We start from the raw sequence: 21148 nt of genomic DNA on the forward strand, positions 1-21148 counted from the left end.
GACCAATACTTTCATCCTCAGAAATAATGTACCAAAATATTTTAATAATCCTAACCAGCATATCAGAAAAAGTAGAAAACTTTGTGACATAAAATAATTTCTGTCCACATCTCTATTAACAAGAGAACTATTTTCTCCAAAATTTCCATATTTTCTAGCCAACATGCCTTGTGATTTTTGTGTAACATCCCCTAATATTGCCTGTTTACAACTCAATAATCTTTTCTCATCATAACCTCTCTCTTTTAATCTCCTCTCTACATTATCCAATTCCACCATTTTCTGACTCGTAACATTAGTATGGTCAAAAATTCTTTTGAATTCAGCACTAGGTGAAGAGTTTAACAAATGTTCCGGATGCATGCTAGTAGCATGTAGGAACATATTTACTGAGGTTAATTTCCTAAATGGTTTAAAGCCAATAGCTTCACCATCCCCATACAATGTCACATCCAAAAAATTAATAGTTTCTCTACAAAATTCATAAGAAAAAGTCAAACCATGTTCATTGCAGTTAAGGGTCTCAAAAAATTCCAAAATATCACAAATATCTACTTTGCAAATAAGGATAAGGTCATCGATAAAGCACCACCTTATCCTTATAAAAGGAGGTGGGATATATAAATTTACTTTCAAAATATCCCATATATATGATAGCATATGAGGGCGCATAAGAAGCCCCCATGGTTGTACCCTTCAACTGCAAGAACATTTTTTTCTCAAAGGAAAAATAATTGTGGGTTAAACAGAATTCCAATTGGTTAACTAAAAAAGCTGTTCTTGGGCCTGCACCTAACATGTCCATAATAGCCTCAATTTCCCCATCTCATAGACAGTAATCCAATAATAATCACCTTGCCATTCAATTTTTACTAACTCATTTAATAAATCTTGTGTATTCGAAATATGTGCAGAAACTTTAGATATTTTTTAAATGAAAGTCAAGAAAACTGCCTACATTGCTTAAATAAGAGCCCACCCCTGATATAATAGGCCTCCCAGGGGGCTTCTCTAAATTTCTATGTACCTTTGGCAAGGCATACATAATAGGGGTAACTGTTTTTTTAACATGTAACTTTTTCACATCTTTACAGTCAAAAAAATCCAAACATTCTCCCCTTTCCAGCAATCCCAACAGTTCTTCATTCTAATTTATAACTGGGTTCCTAGATAAAAGCTTATATTCATCTTCACAAACTAATATATCAGCTGTTATTTCACAGTACAACTGTTTATCCAAAATCACCCAATTACCACCTTTATCTGCACATTTGGATATTTAAGGCAGCTGAAATTGTACTATTGTGATCCTTGAAGGCGAATTGTCGAGGTCCCAGATCACTGTTGCTGTATTCAAAAAGAAGTTGCTGCTGGTATTGCTGGTGTAGTTTGTGTTTTTCTTCACTTGAAATTTTTATTTTATTTATTTTATTTTATTTTACATTTGTTGACTGGACTAGTCTAACTGGATATATGTCCATTTTCAGTAGAGGCCCGGGGAGAAAAGCTCCAGGAAATAACATACAATGTAAGAAAAAGCATAGAGACAGTCCTATGCAGCAATAATGATGACATCAAAAACAGTTTTAAACAGCTATAATTATAATAGAGAGTTATATTATAAATTCTATGTAAAAATATAGAAGAATAAAACTTTTTTTTTTTAACAAATCTTAGTAGGTCTTAGTTTGATAGTAATTTATATGAGAGAAAAGGATATTAAGGTGTTTTAAGGAGTTTAGTATTTAGAGAAGGTAGAAGGTCAGAGACAATAAATTGTTAGTCAGGGTTACAACAGGAGCATAACCAGTGGTTATTGAAGTAGTGTTTTAGATGTCTTTTAAAAAAGTGGGAGAGAGGTCTGGGATGTAAGATCAGGTGGTAATTGATTCCATACTTTTCCAACAGAGTTGGAGAACAAGAAATCACCTGCTAAGTTTTTAGATTTAGTTATATTCATAAGGATTTTGTTTGAGGATTGTAAATTTTTGAGATTACTATATGGTGTAATAAAGCTAGAGAGTATGGGAGCATTGTTGGGCTGATTAAGGGCCTTGTGAGTTATTGAGAGTTGATGAAATTGTATCAAATTTGGAAGTTCAAGCCAGCCTAGTTTTTTTAGATTAAGACAGTGATGAGTTCTATAAGGGGAGCTAGTAGCAAATCTGGCAATGTTATTATAGGATATAGCTAGTTTGTTGAGGTTCTTTTTGGCGAGGTTAGTGTAGATGGGAGATGCATAAAGAAGGGTTGAGAGTAAATGAGTTCTAGCTATAGTGGATTTAGCTAATGGTGTTAGATATGGTTTTATTCTATAGAGGGATCCTAATTTTCTGTTGACTACTTTTACTGTGGTATTTATGTGTGGGTCAAAGTTGAGGTTATTGTCAATTGTGACTCCTAAGAGTTTAGTGGTCAGATCAGGGGAAATAAGGGTGCCATTATTAGATGTGAGGGTGAAGTGTAAAGGGGTAGTCCTTTGGGTAGGTGTGAAGAGTAAAACTTTAGTTTTTTTAGCCTTTAGTAAGAGGCAGTGGTTGGAGAAGCAGTTTTCTACTGTATTAAAAGCTTTTTGTGTTTGGGATTGTAGTTCGTCTAGAGAGGAGGCTGATCAGACAATAGTAGAATCATCTGCGTATTGAATACATGTGGAGAGTGGAATGGCTGAGTGGAGGTCATTGATGTAAATGGAAAACAAGAGAGGGCCTAGTATGGAGCCTTGTGGGACACCTAATGAGATAGGTAGGTGATTAGATAGAATGTTTTTCCAAAGTACAGCCTGCTGTCTGTTTTCTAGGTAGGGTGTGAACCAGTTCATGGATAGTGGATTTAGTGAGTGGGACTTTAGGATGTGTAGAAGGATATGGTGGTTAACCATGTCAAAAGCTTTTGATAAGTCTACGAAGACTGCAGAGGAGAGGATATTATTATTGCGGTTTTCGTTGATATAGTTTGTAAAGGAAAGCAAGGCAGTAGAGGTTCTGTGAAAAGGTCTAAGTCCGTGTTGACAGTTTGCCAGTAGGTTGTGAAGGAGAAGGTGGTTCATAAGCTGTTTGTGGACACATTTTTCCATTATTTTTGCAACAGGGGAGAGCAGTGCTATGGGACGAAAGTTGGACATTTCATTAGAGTTTCCACCTTTGTGTAATGGGATAATGTGAGAAATTTTCCAGATGGATGGGATTATACCTTCATTTAGGGTTCTATTTATCAGTAAGGAGATGGGATAAGCTATGGCTTTAGATGCTATTTGCAGGAATTCTGATGGGAGTTTGTCAGCTGAGGGGTAGTTGGTTTTAGTTTTTGGAGAAGGGGGTGAATGTATGATGTGGGTACTGGTTCTAACTTGAATACTGGGGGAACTTTGGAGGTGGGAGTTTGTAGATTAGTGATATCGGGGGATAGGTGGCTGGCAAGAGTTTGGAAAGTATTGGTAAAGAAAGAGTTAAAGGCATTTGCTATATCAGTTAAATTGTCAGGGTTACTGCCTAAGGGGTTGGGGGGTAATAGTTTCTCCTGGATGAGTAAGTTTATTAATAGTAGACCAAAATTTTGAGGTTCCTTGAGGAAGGACTGTTGTAGGTGAAGGTAGTAATTTTTTTTTGTCTAGTATGATGGCTTTTTTGTGATATTTCTTTCTTGTCGAAAGGTTACATGGTCCAAGGAGTTCTTAGTAGTTCGCCATTTGGCCCAGGATTTGTTTCTTTGTATGATTAGTTGCCTAGTTTTGTTTGAGAGCCAAGGAGCAGGTTTAGCTTTCATTCTAATACAGCGCATAGGAGCATGGTGGTCCAGGATTGTTAGAAATGTAGAGTTAAAGTATTCAACTGCTTTGTTAATTGGGATGGATTTTAGAGGAGACCAATTACATTGTTTAAGGTCTGTTTGGAATTGTTCAGGGTTAAAATGCTTTTTGCTGCGAACTTTTCTAATAGTGATAGGGACGGTTGGGTTAATTTTATGTCTGATTATGTATGTTAGCAGGTGGTCACTAAGGTCATCTGGGAGGGTTCCTGCAGTATACATTTGGTGAGGGCTATTAGTTAGTATCCAATCTAAGGTGCTTTCTTTTTTATTTAGTTTGTTGATTCTGGTGGGTGAATTAATAGGTTGTGAGAAACCATAAAGGGTAATGTCTTTGGAAGGGTTTGTATTGTTACATGAATTCCAATCAATGTTAACGTCTCCTAGGACTATGGTTTCTTGTGGGAGTTGAGAAGACAGTCCATTGAGTATTTTTTTAAGCATACCAATGTTGTTACCTGGGGGGAGATAGATGCATATAATATTTATAGTTTTATGTCTGTTGAGCTGGAGTTTTGAGATAAGTATTTCACTGCTGAAGTCTAGAGGTAGGTTAAGATTAATGGTACTAAGTTGTATGTGTGCTTTGTAGAGAATTGCTATACCTCCACCTTTTTTCAATGTGCGGTCAACACGAAAAATACTGTAACCTGGAGGTGTGATTTCAATATCTTTTATTGTGGGTTTTGGCCATGTTTCAGATAAGCAGAGGATATCAAATTGGTGGACATCAAGGAGGGCATGAACATGTGGTATTTTATTGCAAATGCTATGTATGTTAAGATGAGCAATGGTGAGAGAATTGGGTGGGTTGATAAGAGGTCCAGTGTTATATTTGGTTTGGGAGTTATTTATGGTGGTAGGGATAGATGTTGGGCCGGGATTAGGATGAATGTCCATCTTTTAATGTGTGGAGAAATATAAAGTATTTTGGTCTGAGAGATTTACAGTAAAAGTGAATTGTTAGTCTAGTTTGTAGTTTGTTATATTTAATGTGAACTATTCTATGGAATTTAGCACTTGGGTAGGTAGGTTGAGAAGTACTAGTCTGAAAGGTAGGTTGGTTTGGTATTATAGGTGTTAAAGTGTGTTTGGATGGAATTTGGAGGGTGTAGGTAAGAGGTTTTTCATAGGAAGACAAGAGATAAGTAGTATATAGAGTTGTTAGGAGTGTGATAAGTAATGGTATTTGTAGTAGGTAGGGCATGATTAGGTGGGATGCGAACTAGTGTTAGAGGTAAGTGTTTAAGGTTGGAGGGAGGTATAGAGGGTATGTTAGGAGGAGTTCTTGTGGGAGGGACTAATTAGACAGGTAGGGGATAGGTGAAGTATTGGTGGAAGAGTGATAAGGTGTGAATGGGTGTGGAAGTGAAGGGAGGTATATGATTGGTGTAACATATGGTGTGGGTGTGTCTATTGGAGGGATAAATGTAGGATCACTGGGGGTGGGTGGGAATTGGGGTAGGGTAGGGGAGCGGAGTGAGCCCCCAGGGCGAACGGAGCGGGTACAGACAAAAGAGTAGAGTTTCAAGGAAAACAATCTGTTAAGTGGGTGAGTTCAACAGGTAAGTCACAAATGAGAAAGGGTGGGAGAAGGATTGTGAGACTAGCTGGAGGTTAGAAAGGGTAGCAATAGAGCAAAAGTGTAGGAGACAGTATGAGAGTGAGAAAGAGTGAGTTAAAGAGAAGCAATGACTAAGAGAGTAGAAAATAGAGGTATGGTACAGCAGATGAGTGTAGGAATAGAATTGCAGATAGAGGAGAGGTGCCAGTTAGTGTGTAGTCACTAAGCAGCTTTGAAGATACACTTGCAGGGAATCTGGCAATGGCAATATGGGGTATATTACAACCTGAGAGGGAGAGAGAGGTTGGTTGTAGGGCAATGTGTAGGAGATTAGATAATTCGTGGTTTGATAGACTGGCTGCTGGCAGTCCTGCTAGGTAAACTTGTCTAGCCTAGCAGTGACATTAAACATTAGGATAAGCTCAAAGTTCTAGGATCGGTTGTAACACATACTTTCGCTGTCTTGTAGTGGGCTGGCTTCTCAGGGAGGTGATAAATAAGGTTCCAGCTCGGACAAATATGTTGAGGCTTTGTTGAGGCTTCCAGTTGGATGAGGTCTAGTAATTTAGTACAGGGATGTACTGGGTCACAGGCTGGTAAATGAAGAAAAAGAAAGGGTAGTGAGGTAGCAGTTTAGTAATAAGGAGGAAAGTGTTACACATAGATTATACACAGTTATATGAGTTAGCCATATTAATCAATAGAAACCCTTGGTGTATATAGTAAGATCTAGAGAGTACAACAATGCAGGTACCTAAGGATTCAGAGGACAATATTCAAATGCAGTCAGGAAGCATTGTTAACATGTTCCACTGTTTTCCCTTCTGCCTCAATTTTTAGCTTCTTCTAATTTCCCCTATTAGCTGACATTACAACATTCGTAACTGTACTCACTTTCTTCCTATTCAGTTTTACATTACATTCCCCTATCATTTGTTTAAGTTCTTGTTCAGAATCTGCCTGTAATGCCATGTGTTCTGCATACAACAACTTAGTTGATGTAGTTAATCACAAGTAAGAACAGCAGAAGGTTCAGAGCTGAACCCTGATTTGCACCCACTGTCACTGAGAACCCCTGTCCAAGTCTGAGCACTTTACGTCCTCGTGTCATTAGGTTCTTGTACATATCCTTAACTAATTCTACAAGTGTTTCTGGGACTTGAATGATACAAATAATGCCAAAATCAGCTTTCTTGGGAACTTGTCATGTGCTTTCTTCAAATCCAAGAAAGCCCCTGTGGACTCTTTTCTCATTTCTAGTTTCTTCTCAACTGTCTGTCTCACTGCAAACACTGGGTCGGTTATGCTGCATCCTGATCTGAATCCAAACTGCTCATCTCCCATCTTACTTTCTTCTACTTTGCATAATCATTTGTCAGTCACCCTGTCATGAACTTTCATGCAGTGTGACAGAAGGTTGATACCTCTATAGAGTCACATTTGTTCTGGTACACTGGCACTAAAATGCTTATTGTTCTTGTACACTGGCACTAGAATGCTTATTCTCCAGTCCTGTTGGGTTTGCCTTTCTTTCCATACTGCTCTGAGTACCCTTTGGAACAATTTCTTCCCATCTCATCTGACATCTTAATTATATATGTCTTGACATCTTCTAGGACTGCTGCTTTCCATTACTTAATTTTCCTTAATTCTTTTATTTCATCTAGGGTGGGCTTCTCCTCTACTTTCGCTGTGGTCTCTGTTCTGGGTAATAGAGCTACTGTGGGGTTTCCTTCATTTAGAAACTGCTGAAAGTAGTCCTTCCATCTGCCTTTGATATGTGGTCTGGTGAACAAGTTGTTTCTGGCATCCCTTATAAAGGGTGTTTCATGACTATCTTCTTTATATTTCTGCTTTTGCCTTACAACCTGATAGTTTCTTTCTGCCATTTTCCAGAAACTGGTCAAGTCCACTCTAATGCCTTGTTTTTGCTATTGCAACTGCTCTCTTATCGTCTGGTAACCACCCAGTATTCCATCTTATTGTGGTCCATCTTTTCTGACTCCCACATTTTCCTCCACTCTTTCTTACTTTTGATGACGTCCTGGACTTCTGAATTCCACCACCAGCTTTCCTTATGTTCCTTATTTCCATACCTGGCTCGGCAACATATCTGTTCTATAGTCCTCACATATGCTATTTCGAGTAGCTGCAGTTCTTCTTCAGCTCCACTAGCTTTCTCTTCCTGAGGTACTAGAACCCTGAGTATTTCCTCAAACTCTTGTAATTTCCTCTAGTCAGCATTCTAGTCTTCTATCCAGTCTCTGTTGACCTTAGAGCCTTCTCTGACCACTGCTTGCAGCTGAGAGTGGCAGTCAGTATTTATGCTGTAGTCCTACTTTTTCACTGGGGCTGACTTTGCAATCTCTGATTCTGTTCCAGTGCCATTTCCGTACTAGGAGGAAGTCTACCTTAGTTGCATGTTGGCCATTCTTGTATGTGATCTTATGACTGTCTTGCTGAATCACATATTGGCCACCCTGAAGTCATTTGCCAGATAGAAGTCTCGAATGGCCTCTCCTCCTATTTTCCTCTTGTCCTATTCATGTGGACCCATGCCATCCTCATATCCCGTTCTGTCTTCTATCCCAAGCCATGCATTCAGGTCCCCAGTTATCAAAACCAGCTCATGTTGGCCTGCTTTATCTAGTAAGGCCTGCAACTACTGTTTCAATGTACTCTTTTCCTTGCTGTCACAACCTTGTTATGGGACATAGGCTGAGATTAGGAATTCTGCTCATACCTCTCAACTATACTGAATTTCTCGGTAAATACCAGTTTTGAAGGCAAAATATTGGGGTGCCATGAATTCCCACGTGGCCCCTTTAAGTTCCGAATTTCCTGTTTAATTTTTTACTCCTGACATCATCACGTGCAGGCCGTGCGCAATGACATCACCTGTGGTCAGGCAGTGCAGAGCACATCTTTCTTCCCTGGCTCCTCCTCCAGGTAAAAACTGTAAAGTAAACATATGTGCGAGAGAAACGCTTATTTACTTAGCTGCAGGCTTTTAAATTTAGAGAAAATTTTCAGGCATTTGTGTATGACTGTGATAAAGAAACAGCAGGAGTGTGATTACATTTTAGAGAAACTTTCATAGGTGCTTAACAGGATAACAGCTACAGGCTGCAGACAGTATTTTTGAGAAACCTCAGCTGCAGACTTCCTCCTCCTAAACTTGTATGTCCATGCAAGAGAACAGCTGCAGGCTTTTACATTTAGAGAAATTTCATTTGTGTTTGATAGAGAAATGGTAGGAGTGTGATTACATTTTAGAGAAACGTTCATAGGTGCTACTGCTTCAGGCTTTTACATTTAGAGAAATGGCATTTGTGTGTGATAGAGAAATGGCAGAAAAGTTTTTACATTTATAGAAACTTTTTGACATTTGTGTGTGATAGAGAAATGGCAGGAGTGCGATTAGCTACAGGCTGCAGCCAGTACTTTTGAGAAATGGCAGCTGCAGGCTTCCTCCTCCTTTTGCTAAACTTATATGTGTGAGAGAACGGCTGCAGGCTTTTACATTTATAGAAACAGCAGGCATTTGGTGTGATGCAGAAACGGCAGGAGAATAACTGTAATTAACGTGCTTTCTTTGACTTAATGGCAGGCAATCTGGAATTACTGCTTTAATGGCAGGAGAATAACTGATTAACATGCTTTGACTTAATGGCAGGCATTCTGGCATTACTGCTTTAACAGCAGAAAGAAGGTCTCCAAGAAAATGCTGTCAAAGTGCTTTGACTTAATGGCAAGCATTCTGGCATTACTGCTTTAACAGCAGGAGAATAACTGTGATTAACATGCTTTGACTTAATGGCAGACATTCTGGCATTATTCTTTTAAGTGTGTGTGTGTGTGTGTGTGTGTGTGTGTGTGTGTGTCTGTGTGTCTGTGTGTGTGTAATGTGTGTGTGTGTAATTAACGTGCTTTGACTTAATGGTAGGCATTCTGGTATTACTGCTCTGACTTAATGGCAGGCATTCTGGCATTACTGCTTTAAATGTATGTGTGATTAACATGCTTTGACTTAATGGCAGGTATTAGTGTGTGCGTGTGTGTGTATCAACTATTTGAAGATTATACAAGCAATGTTTAAAATATGTCCCTGGTTTTGGCCCCCCCAATAAATTTTGGCTTTTTCCAGATTTCTTGTGCTGCATAGTTCTTCAGGGGGAGAGGAGTTTAGTGCTGCTTCTGCCAAGTCTGTTTGTGTTGTTAGTAGCACAACAGGTAGATTGCTTGCTTTTGATGCAGAAGGATGTGAGTTCTACTCCCACAGTATGTAGATGGATTGTTGATACTGTACTGTGTTGTACTTTTAAAGGTGGTATATGATGCAGTCCTGAGAATGTCCTTTTTGGTGGAGTTACCTAGTAACTATGAACCTGTTATCAGTTTGACATCCATTTCCTATTGCAGTATTACTAGCTTATTTTTTAATGTAACATAAACAATTTATTCCTCAAGGGCAACGGGCACTTTATTTGTAGATGAAACAATGAAATATTAAGTTGTTTGCTAGCAGCAACCTCTTCATTAGTTAAGATATCTTTAATGTGGAATTATTTAGATGACTTTTACTTCTGCAGAGATTGTACATATTTACTGATACTGGTGGATGGTAGAAGATTGAGACTGAGTAGACTTTTATGATGGAAATGTTCTGAATTGGGCAGTTTCTTCATTATTAGTTCATGCATTTTGTTATATTGCTTACTGGAAAAATGTCCAAAACAATACATTTAAAACACACTCTAACAAGTGTGCTGTATTATACAAGGAATGTAATTTAATACAATCAGGAAGGTGTATCAAAGAACACATGTATGTTCCGTGTGCAAGGGGACAATGCTATGAATAAAGGTAATCTTTATCTGCCACTAGCCAGATGCATTTTCTTTGAATGTGGGTTTCAATGCTGTTTCAATGAATGTGAGTTTCAAGGGCAGAGAAGTTTTAATGCTAAGTCTATTTTCATTGTGAGACTGTATTGCTTTGTTTAGCAGATGTTTATTAGTATTTCTGCAAACTTGAAGACAGACTCGGGTGGCACAAACTCAAGCTACACCACTGATCAGTAGGCCATGGACAATGGTGTTTGCAGGTCTTGGCAAACTATAATATTCTTTTGCTAAGATTACAATGTATTGCCTACCATTAAATGCCCTACTTTTACCACAAAACTCACATACTGCAAGTCACCAAAAACAAAATCCTAAGGTTCATCATCTTCTCCCTTCCCGGTAAACAACATTGCTACACATTAAAAAAGAATCGTTACCATTTACTACAGGGTCTGGGCTGGGACCATATTTTGGTTGTCTCTTCTTCAGTTTGCATTTGAAAGTTGGTATCCCACAATTCCATTGGAGTGGGTGGGGTTACATAATTATGTATGTAAATTTTATATCAGCATACAGATATGTACGATTTTTCATGGGCCTTTGTCCAGATTTTTAATGCTTCCAGGTTGAGAGGTATGATTCTAATATCCTTACACTGCAGTGTGATTGCCTTGAGTCTGTCACTAATTCTGATGACATCTCTCACTGTGGACTCTGTGACTTACAGTTATAATGAATGTGGGTCAGTGTTGTGTGCTCTGACTCTATCCATCCTGTCAAGGCTGCCAGCCTAGCTAGATAGGAATTTGTAGATAAATGTGTCATTTGTAAAGATTAATGTAAGCCACATGCTTGTTATCTTAAATGCAAGAAAATTATGGTAAATGTTGAACTTCAAAAATGTAACCACATTGCACTCTGCTGGAGGAAAGCTGATAAGTTAAGCATTGTATAATTGTTTGATCTCAAAACTCGGAGCCGAGATGTCTGAATGAAGAAATTCTTCTTATTGTTTTGAGACCAGAGTTAATGGCTAGAATTTACATGTATAATGTCTTTTATTGCTGTAGCTTCCTGACCAGCTGAAATATTAAAAGGGCTGTTAAACTCTGAGTTTCTGTTAGCGTGGGAAACAGAGAATGATGTCATCTGAAATGAGTCAGTGATATTGTTTTATCAATTTAAGGACAGAAAGAGAATCAGAGCATTTTGCATTTGTCTTCAGAACTGACCACTCACGAGTACTTGCTCTACTCTGTCTGTAAGTAAGTAGGATCTTAGACATTCTTGTTTCTCTTCAGAAATAGATAGAAAATAGTATGTTTAGACTAGCTGTTTTCTGTATTGATGTCATAACTATTCTACTGTATTATTTTAAGCTTTCCTGTTATCTCTGAACTCTTAACTGGCACTGTGTAGTAAGAGGTATTGTCTTGTGTTCTTATTTATTATTAAATATTTTTAAACCTTTCAACTGTGGCTGTTTTGTGTAGAGATAATTTAAGCTCTAGAGTACATTGTATGCATATAGTGATACTGGCCAAGCCACTCTAATAAGTCTTAAAAAGTCCTGGTCACACTTAATAATTTGATAATAATATTGCCCAGTAATAATTGGACACAGTTTGTGAAGGATCTTTTTAGTAGCTGATAAGTAAGAGTCCTGGAGGCAGTGATTACTATCTTGTAGCCTGGACAGAAGGGGCACAGCTAGTGAATCTGTGCCAGCCTTCCCCAGGAGTGTCGGTGTGGTTGTATATAAATTATATCTCAAAGTGTATGTGTGTGTGTGTATGTGTGTGTGTGTGTGTGTGTGTGTGTGTGTGTGTGTGTGTGTGTGTGTGTGTGTATGTGTGTGTGTGTGTGTATGTATGTGTGTATCAGCTACTTGGGCAGGGACACGAAGCACTGGTTGGACAAAGAGAGTGCTAGGAGGACTTGGCTTGGGACCCTGGCTAAGGACCCCACTCTATAGTTGTGCCAGTGGGGAGTCTTATTGGCGATCTGGAGAGAAAGGGAGAAACCAGCCCCAGACTGTGATCTCTGTGTGCTCTTAAGGGAAATTGTACTTTGCTGTGTGTGTACTTGTTATCCTTCCCAGTGTAGACACACCTCACTGGTGTTAGTGGTGAGGATTGAGGCTCCTTGATTGCTGGGCCAGTGCACGGGTATCACATATTGTTTGGCAGTGGTGGGATATCCACACCACATATTAATTGGTGGGCACATACTAATTGACTTGTAGTGGTGTGGATAGTGAATTCCTGTAGTTTGTGTACAGTGATCACTGAAGGTGTTTTTGTACTCTAAATCAGCCACACAGTGAATATTCAGAGTTCAGATCACAATTGTGTTATTTCTTTGTGAGCTTAGTAAGTCAGGGAGAGCAGCCAAGCATGTTAGCAAAGGAGTATGGAAAGTTGACAAGGAGCCAGTTGGCTGAGATGTGCCAGGCTAAAGGACTGGTGCAAGGAAACCTGACTGAGGCAGACATAATTGCAGCTTTGGTCACAGCTGCATCAGAAAACAACAACCAGGAGGATGATCAGACTGGCCGTGGAGATGTACAACACTCAGGGAATGGACAGCTGCACCTTTGTGCAGAGGACTTAAAAATCCATCTGGAGCTAAAGACACCTGAGTTGGAGGCCAGGCATTTGGAATTGGTAGTTGTGGAAAAGGAGCGTCAGAGGCAGCATGAAAAGGAGATGCTGACTCTTCTCCAGAGTCATGGAGGTAATGTGGAAGGGAGTAACCAGACCCCAGAAGCACAAAAGGTCAGTAAATTTCTTCTACAGTTTACAGAGGGGGTTAATGTTGATAGTTTCATTCATATGTTTCAGAGTATATAAACAGTATGATGTTGACCAAAGGGTCTGGGTACAGTTCTTGACCCCCTTGCTCCATGTAAAGCTGTAACTATTTTGTCCAAAATGTCTGACATTGACTGTTTTAACTATAATGCTGTTAAGATTTTTCTGTTAGAATTTTTTAAGCTAATACGTGAGACTTATAGGAAAACATTTTGTGAGCATAGATGCAAGGCAGATGAAAGTGTGTGTGAATATGTTGCTGAACTGAGCACTTATTTTCATAGGTGGATGAGTGGATGTCAGGTCACCACTTTTGAAGGGCTGGCAGACCTTTTGGTGAGGGAACAAGCCCTTACCACTTTGCCTGAGGGCATGAGGATCTGGTTAGCTGATAGAAAATATGTTACTTCAGATGAGTTGGGGAAGAAGCTTGACCTATACCTAGCAAGCAGGGCATCCCTGCACAGGAAAAGGACCCCAAGTACTGCTCATGGATCTAAAGGAACCCATAGTGGGCAGTCCAGACTGCCCCAACAGAATATGTCAGTAGCAGGGGAAGCCACTAGTCCAGGTACACATACAGGACCTAGGATTAAGTGTTTTGAGTGCAATCAGTGGGGGCCATGTGGCTTACAGATGTCCATGGAAACAAGGTGGGGAACAAAAGGTGAGGGAGCCAGTAAGTGGGAAATACAAAATGCCAATAGTAGATTGTCTTGAGACAACATGGGTACAGATGTCCTGATAAGGAAGGATTTTGATGAGGGAGTACCATGTGCTTATGCAGTTACACGCAGTCAGGCTAGGAGATAAGCATGCCGGTCTGGTAGCGTATACTTGCAGCCAGGACTGGTGAAGTGCTTACTTCAGGTCGGGAGCTACCCTGTAGCAGTGAGACTGAAGGTGAGCCACAGCTGCTTGTGGGTACTGATGTTCCCTTGGACAGAGGGACTGCAAGGGTAGAGGTGAGTAGTAGTACCCAGGCTGACAGTGAGGCACAGCTGTCAAAGGATACCAGACTTCCTGTGGAAGGGGAGCTGGGGAGGGTTACAAAGAGAGAGTTGAGATAGGCTCAGCTGTCAGACCCTACATTGCAAGGCCTGAGAGAGGTAGCTAGTGAGGGACCTGATTCTCAAGGGAAGGGGGAATCTGTATACTGGGACAAAGGGTTACTGTATAGCGAGTAGACCCCTGAAGGAGGGCTAGAAGGTGAGAGAATACAGTAGTGCCTAGAGCCTATCATCTGGTGTTTCTAGCCATAGCCCATGATATACCAATTGTAGGTTATATGGGCATAAAATGTACAAAGAGACATATTATGCAGAACTTCAATTGGCTTGGAATTTCCAGAGATGTAACTGGGTAGTGCAGGACCTGTGCACAGTGCCAAAAGATAGGCAAGGCAGGAGACTAGGTGAGAGCTCCTTTGATGCCTTTACCTGTGATTGAGGAGCCATTTCGGAGAGTAGCTATGGATATTGTGGAGCCTCTGAGTCCCCCAAGTTCAACAGGGAAAAAGTATATCCTAGAGGTAGTAGATTATGCTACAAGATAACCTGAGGCAGTGGATTTGTCCTCCACTGAGGCAGAAAAGGTGACAAATGCTTTGTTAGAGATTTTCAGCAGAGTAGGTTTCCTAAAAGAAATACTGACTGACAGAGGTGCCAATGTCATGTCAGACCTGCTGGCTTGTCTGTGGAAGTACTGTGGGGTGAAGCACATGAAGACCACTCCTACCATCCCCAGACTAATGGTCTTGTTGAGAGGTTAAACTCTACACTCAAGTCCATGCTACAGGCATTTGCAGACCGGTTTAAGAGGGAGTGGGATGAATAGTTGCCTCATCTGTTTGCTTGCAGAGAGGTTCCCTGGGAATCCACAGGTTTTTCACCCTTTGAGTTGTATGGGCATAGGGTGAGGGAACCTCTAGATTTAATTCATGATGAGTGAGAAGGTGAGTGTGAACCTCACAAGGAGTCTGTTGTGGCATATGTCCTAAACCTCAGGACAAGGCTCAGGGAACTCATGGGTTTGGCCCAGGAGAACCTGACAGAAGCCCAACAACAGAAAAAGGTATGGTATGACAGGATTGCTTGAGCTAGAGAGTATGCTGTAAGGCAGCAGGTAATGGTTCTCATTCCTGTCAGACACAACAAGCTGCAAGCAACTTGGGAGGGACCCTACAAGGTGGTAAGAAAGGTAAGTGATGTTAACTACATGGTGGTACTGCTAGACAGGAGGCAGGGCACAAGTTGTACCATGTTTACATGATGAAACCTTACCGTGATAGGGAGGCCTTTGTGCTGAGTATTTGCAGTGGATTGCAGGAGGAGTCTGATGGAGATCTGGTGACTAATCTCCTCAGTGAGGCTCGGACTGACACCTCAGTGGAAGAGGTAGCAGTGTCCCAGCAGTTATCCCCTACCCAGGTTCGAGAAATCCGAGCAGTGTTACAGGAGTTTGGGGACATGTTCACTGGGAAACCAGGTTGCACCCACCTGTTGCAGTACCAGGTGGATACAGGACCCCAAAGGCCTATTAGGCAGACCCCTTATAGGGTGCCAGTCAAACAGACTCTGTGGGAGACAGTACAGGAAATGTTAGAACTATGGGTAATTCAAGAGTCCAACAGTCCCTGGGCCTTCCCACTGGTGCTGGTGCCAAAGAAGGATGGCAGCACCAGGTTCTGTGTGGAATACAGGAAATTAGCCACACAGAGTCAGATGCTTACCCCATGCCTAGGACAGATGAGGCCCTAGAGCAGCTGGGTGGGGCTATGTAGCTTACAACCATTGATCTTACCAAGGGTTACTGGCAGGTGCCCTTGACTCCCAGTGCTAGAGAAAAGTCAGCCTTTGTGACTCCTTTTGGCTTGTATGAGTTCACAAAGATGCCCTTTGGGATGAAAAATACCCCAGTGACTTTCCAGAGGCTGGTAGATCACATCCTAGCAGGAGGGTTTGTCCTTGCTTACCTAGATGATATTGCCATCTACAGCCATTCTTGGCAAGAGCACCTTCAACATGTCAGGGAGGTGCTGGGCAGACTACAGAGGGCAGGGTTGACCATTAAGCTGAGCAAATGTCAGTTGGGTATGGCAGAGTTCTCCTTCCTGGGACATAGAGTGAGGAGTGGTAAGATCAGGCCAGAACCTGCCAAAGTGGAAGTCATTCAAGCATGGCATGCACCTGCTACCAAAAAGCAGGTGAGGGCATTCTTAGGGACAACAGGGTACTACAGAATGTTCATCCACAGTTATAGTACCATAGCTGCTCCCCTCACATACTTGACAAGGAAAAATAGGCCAGGTAAGGTAGTGTAGACCCCAGCATGTGAGCAGGCATTCCAGAAGCTTAAAGAAGCTTTGGGAGAACCCTCTGTGTTAGCCAGTCCAGATTACAGTAAAGAATTTGTGCTGGTGGATGCCTTGAACCATGGGGTGAGGGCTGTACTTAGCCAGATTTCTTCAGAGGGAGAAGAACACCCATTGGTTTATCTCAGTCGTAGGCTCCAACCCAGGGAGGAATGCTATGCAGCTGTAGAAAAGGATTGTCTAGACATAGTGTGGGCACTGCAGAAACTTCAGCCTTATCTGTATGGAAGAAAATTCATTGTAGTTACAGACTACAGTTCCCTAACATGGTAACACAGAGCCAGCCAGCAAAATGCCATGCTGCTAAGATGGAGCCTAGGGTTGCAAGTATATGATATGTCAGTGCAGCACCGCAGTGGGATTAGCAATGACAACGCAGATGGACTCTCAACACAGGGAATGGGGTAAGGTATACTCAAATAGACCTAATCCTCTCAAGCAATGTTTCTTAAGGGTCACTTGAAAAAGTAGCTAGGGTTCTCTAGGGGGAAGATATGTGAAGGCTGCCAGCCTAGCTAGATAATATTTTGTAGATAACTCTGTCATTTGTAAATATTAATGTAAGCCACATGCTTGTTCTCTTAAATGTAAGAAAATGATGGTAAATGTTGAACTTCAAAAATGTAACCACATTGCTCTCTGCTGAAGGAAAGCTGATAAGTCAAGCATTGTATAATTGTTTGATCTCAAAACTCGGAGCCGAGATGTCTGAATGAAGGAATTCTTCCTGTTGTTTTGAGACCAGAGTTAATTGCTAGAATTTACATGTATAATGTCTTTTATTGCTCTGGCTTCCTGACCAGCTGCAAGATCAAAAGGGATGTTACACTCTGAGTTTCTGTTAGTCTGGATAACAGAGAATAATGATGAAATGTGAAATGAGTCAGTGGTACTGTGTTATCAATGTAAAGACACAGAGAAAGAGAGAGAGAGTCAGAGCATTTTGCATTTGTCTTCAGAACTGACCACTCACCAGCGCTTGCTTTGCTCTGTGTATATGTAAGTAGGATCTTAGACTTTAGTGTTTCTCTTCAGAAATAGATATAAAGTAGTAAGTTTAGACTAGCTGTTTTCTGTATTGATGTCAGAACTATTCTACTACATTATTTTAAGCTTTCCTGTGATCTCTGAACTCTTGACTAGCACTGTGTAGTAAGAAGAATTGTCTTGTGTTCTTCATTATTTATTATTAAATATTTTTAAACCTTTCAACTGTGGCTTTTTGTGTAGAGATACTTTAAGCTCTAGAGTACATTGCATGTATTTAGTGATACTGGCCAAGCTACTCCAATAAGCCTTAAAAAGTTCTGGTCACACTTACTAATTGAATAATAATCTTGCACAGTAATAATTGGACAGTCTTTGTTAAGGGCCTTTTTAGTAACTGATAAGTAAGGGTCCTGGTGGCAGTGATTACTACCTTGTAGCCTGGACAGACGGGGCACAGCTAGTGAACCTGTGCCAGCCTTCCCAAGTAGTATCTGTGTGGTTGTATATAGATCATATCTCAAAGTGTATGTGTGTGTTTATCAGCTACTTGGGCAGGGACATGAAACACTGGTTGGACAGGGAGAGTACTAGGAGGACTTGGCTTGGGACCCTGGCTAAGGACCCCACTCTATAGCTGTGCCAATGGGGAGTCTTATTTGGGATCTGGAGAGAAAGGGAGAAACCAGCCCCAGACTTACTGTGATCTCTGTGTGCTCTTAAGGGAAATTGTACTTTACTGTGTGTGTACTTATTATCCTCCCAATGTGGACTCCCCTCACTGGTGTTAATGGTGAGGATTGAGGCTCCTTGATTGCTTGACCAGTGCACATGGGCATCACACAGTCGTTTATAATTGTAGGTTAATTTATCTTATAAAATACATTTGGCATTGGATATATTCTGTATTAGATTTGTTAGTGTCTATCAGGTTAATTAGTCTGTATTAGATTTCTTGGCTTGGGTGTACTAGACTAATGTTGTTTGTATTAAAGTTGCAATTAACTCTTGCATTAATCGTTTAGTCTTAGTAAGGTGTAACAGCTGTCTAGGAGTATGTTATGTTTACATTATGTCTGCATTGTTTGTAATTATAAAATAAAATAGTCTATAATGCAATTTCAGACTTCATACCCATTGTTTTCTATAGTCCCCCTTCAGTGTGACTGTTCCAAGGATTGCATTTATGATCCTCAGTTATTTACTTATTTACATGTTCCATTACTAGTGTAATATTCTAAAAGGTTTAAGCTATTACTATTTAAATTACAACTTTCACCTGGTCAACACAGAGAAACCTGATTGTGTCAGTCATTTATAAATTAGTATATGGATATGCAGATTGACACAAGTATGTATATGCATGGTTGTACTTTCATTATTATAAGACTGCCATGGTATTTCTCATCTATTCACTGACCTGACTTACGGAGCTTTTGGAAGTTACCAGAGGATTTACATAAATATAAATATACATATGCAAGTAAATATTTAAATAGCAAGATGTAGATACAGATATCTGCACATATAATATGAACTACAAGCAACATTTCCTTATCAGAAACAGCAGATTTCATTTACGTGCGTATGTTGTAGAAGTTCTAAGAAACTAGGGATATGTGTTTGTAATCTTTTAAAGCTTTTTCCAGATGGAAATCCCTGCTATTTTTCATGAAAGGTAGTACCTAAGCTATCAAGGATAAGGTGGCAGTGACCTTTCCAACTTTGGGCATCTGATGTTAACATCTATGCTGAAGTTGTTCTAAAACCAGTTCATGGCAAGTCTGTATTCTGTTTTTTGCATGCTTGTCAAGTATGTCATGTGTACTGCAATATGAAAGATGGACTAGCTAGTAAAACATTAATGAAACATGGCTGGCATTTGTTTTATTCATGCTTTTATATTTGTTTTATTTTAACAGGTCAAAGAAATCGTGATAAGACTACAGAAAGCAGCTGCTGTTTACTTTTGTAACCAATTAGCATTGTTAATTCTAGAACCGTTATCCAGAGACCAGTGGAAATCCTTACTGTTATTCTGCACCCCCTGCATATGTCTGTAGGTGGACATTTGAGCTACTACATCCTAGACTTTTCCAGCATTTTGAGTGATTTCTCTGTTAATGAGGGAGGAATAATGCTCTATTTTTTGCCTATGGAGAATGGCAGGCATGAAACCAAAGCTGTTAAAATTAAATGCAAAACCTGGCAGACTTGAACCTGCTTTTCTCTCTGATTTATCCAGGTCTGTTGGTGACTTGTTAACAGAAGGAGTTTCCACTTTAAACTCATCAAATTTTATGACAGACTAATCTCAGCAGCAAATTTTGGTGATTTTTTTTTCATCAAACTCAGATTCGTTGTTTGGTTCAGACTACTCAGATGTATTTTGAAAGGGGGTAAAGGAATGGTCACTGAAAACAGCTATTCATGTTATATACCTTAAATTAACAGTTGCAGAAAGTAATCTCTGAAATTTGGTTGAAGGATGATGGAGACTGCATGCCACATAAGAATCTGATCCTTTGTTTTTGTTTGCCATTACCATCCTAGAGTTGCAGTATGTCTTTGTTGTATTTCTGTTTCATATGATACTTTCTCAAGGTTTATCACTGTATGGAGCATGATTTTGTAAGTGAGGTCTGATTAAAGCACTTTAAACTATTGTCTGTTATTTTCCATACTGCAAGTGAAATATAGCATGAAAAGTTCACAAAGTTTTAGAATGTATTTGATGATGTGTAGAAGCAGAGCTTTGAAAATGCAGACCAGTACTGTGGGGAAAATATGCAAATGTAAAGAATAGTTTGAGAAGAAGATGTAGAATAAGATCAAATTGTTAACCAAACATATGTAGCACAGATACAATGCACAAACATTTTCAATCTGTATTTAATGTACAAGATGAGTATGCCAGCCTGTCACATATGCAGTATAAGGCAGACATCCTTAGATAATATGGAAGCCTGTTTTCTTGCATTTAGTTTTAGTTATGCCAAATGATTAGGCTGCATGAAACTTAAGAACCAATATATAAAAAGCAAATATACCATGGTGGCATTTATGACACCCATTATTGTGCACAGAAAGCAGTTTGCATACATCACAAAAACACCAAGTCTTCCAACGAAGCAAAAAACAATGAAATAAAAATAAAAAAGTCCCAACACAAACGTGGTTTCACCGATTTAATACAAGTGCATCCCTACAAGTGCATTTTTATCTTGTGTTTTGGTTCTATCGTGTTTTTATATTTCATGTATAATCAACTGTTTTTTTTTTTATTTTTGCAATATCATTTAATGTGGATTGGTCAGCAGGTAGGGGATGGGGTATTTAAATGTTGTTTGTACCAACCAAGGTTACTCTGATTGAAGCCATTCTCATGGTGAAAGCGCTCAGTCATTGGGATATTTGTGTTTTGTGCTATTAAATCGGTGAAACTACTTTTCTGTTGGGACTTTTTTATTTTTATTTCAGTTTGCATACATGTTCTAGGAGCTTGACTTGTGACATCTGAGTCTACTGGACAGATCTCTGAAGTACAGAAACAGAACACAGACGCTGTGCTCATTATGCATTTTTCTCTTATCTCTGTGAAAGGTAACAATACTGATGTATGCTAGTACAGTGAAAGTAGGAGTATCATTTCCTTTTGTCATTGCTGTTGCTGTTGTATGTATCCCAGTATCCCACCCAGAGCAAAGCAGCACTCAGAAATGGCCACCACTTGCACAAGTTCTTCCTCATTTCTTTATAC

The 21148-nt window shown here is 39.9% G+C and overlaps 1 protein-coding gene across 2 annotated transcripts in view; it reads left to right on the forward strand.

The window, feature by feature from the left end:
- LOC122789929 (ubiquitin-like protein 3) overlaps positions 1-20053 on the forward strand; it is a 363360-nt gene extending 343307 nt beyond the window's left edge. For both annotated transcript variants that reach the window (XM_044057402.1, XM_044057403.1), the window contains exon 5: positions 19311-20053. In XM_044057402.1, coding sequence (XP_043913337.1) covers positions 19311-19363 — 53 coding nt within the window. In that variant the 3' untranslated portion in view covers positions 19364-20053. The remainder of the gene's footprint in view (positions 1-19310) is intronic.
- Positions 20054-21148: the final 1095 nt, after the last annotated feature.

The sequence above is a fragment of the Protopterus annectens genome, chromosome 15.part0 (assembly GCF_019279795.1).
Source record: "Protopterus annectens isolate FY-2018-M chromosome 15.part0, PAN1.0, whole genome shotgun sequence".
Taxonomy (NCBI): domain Eukaryota; kingdom Metazoa; phylum Chordata; order Ceratodontiformes; family Protopteridae; genus Protopterus; species Protopterus annectens.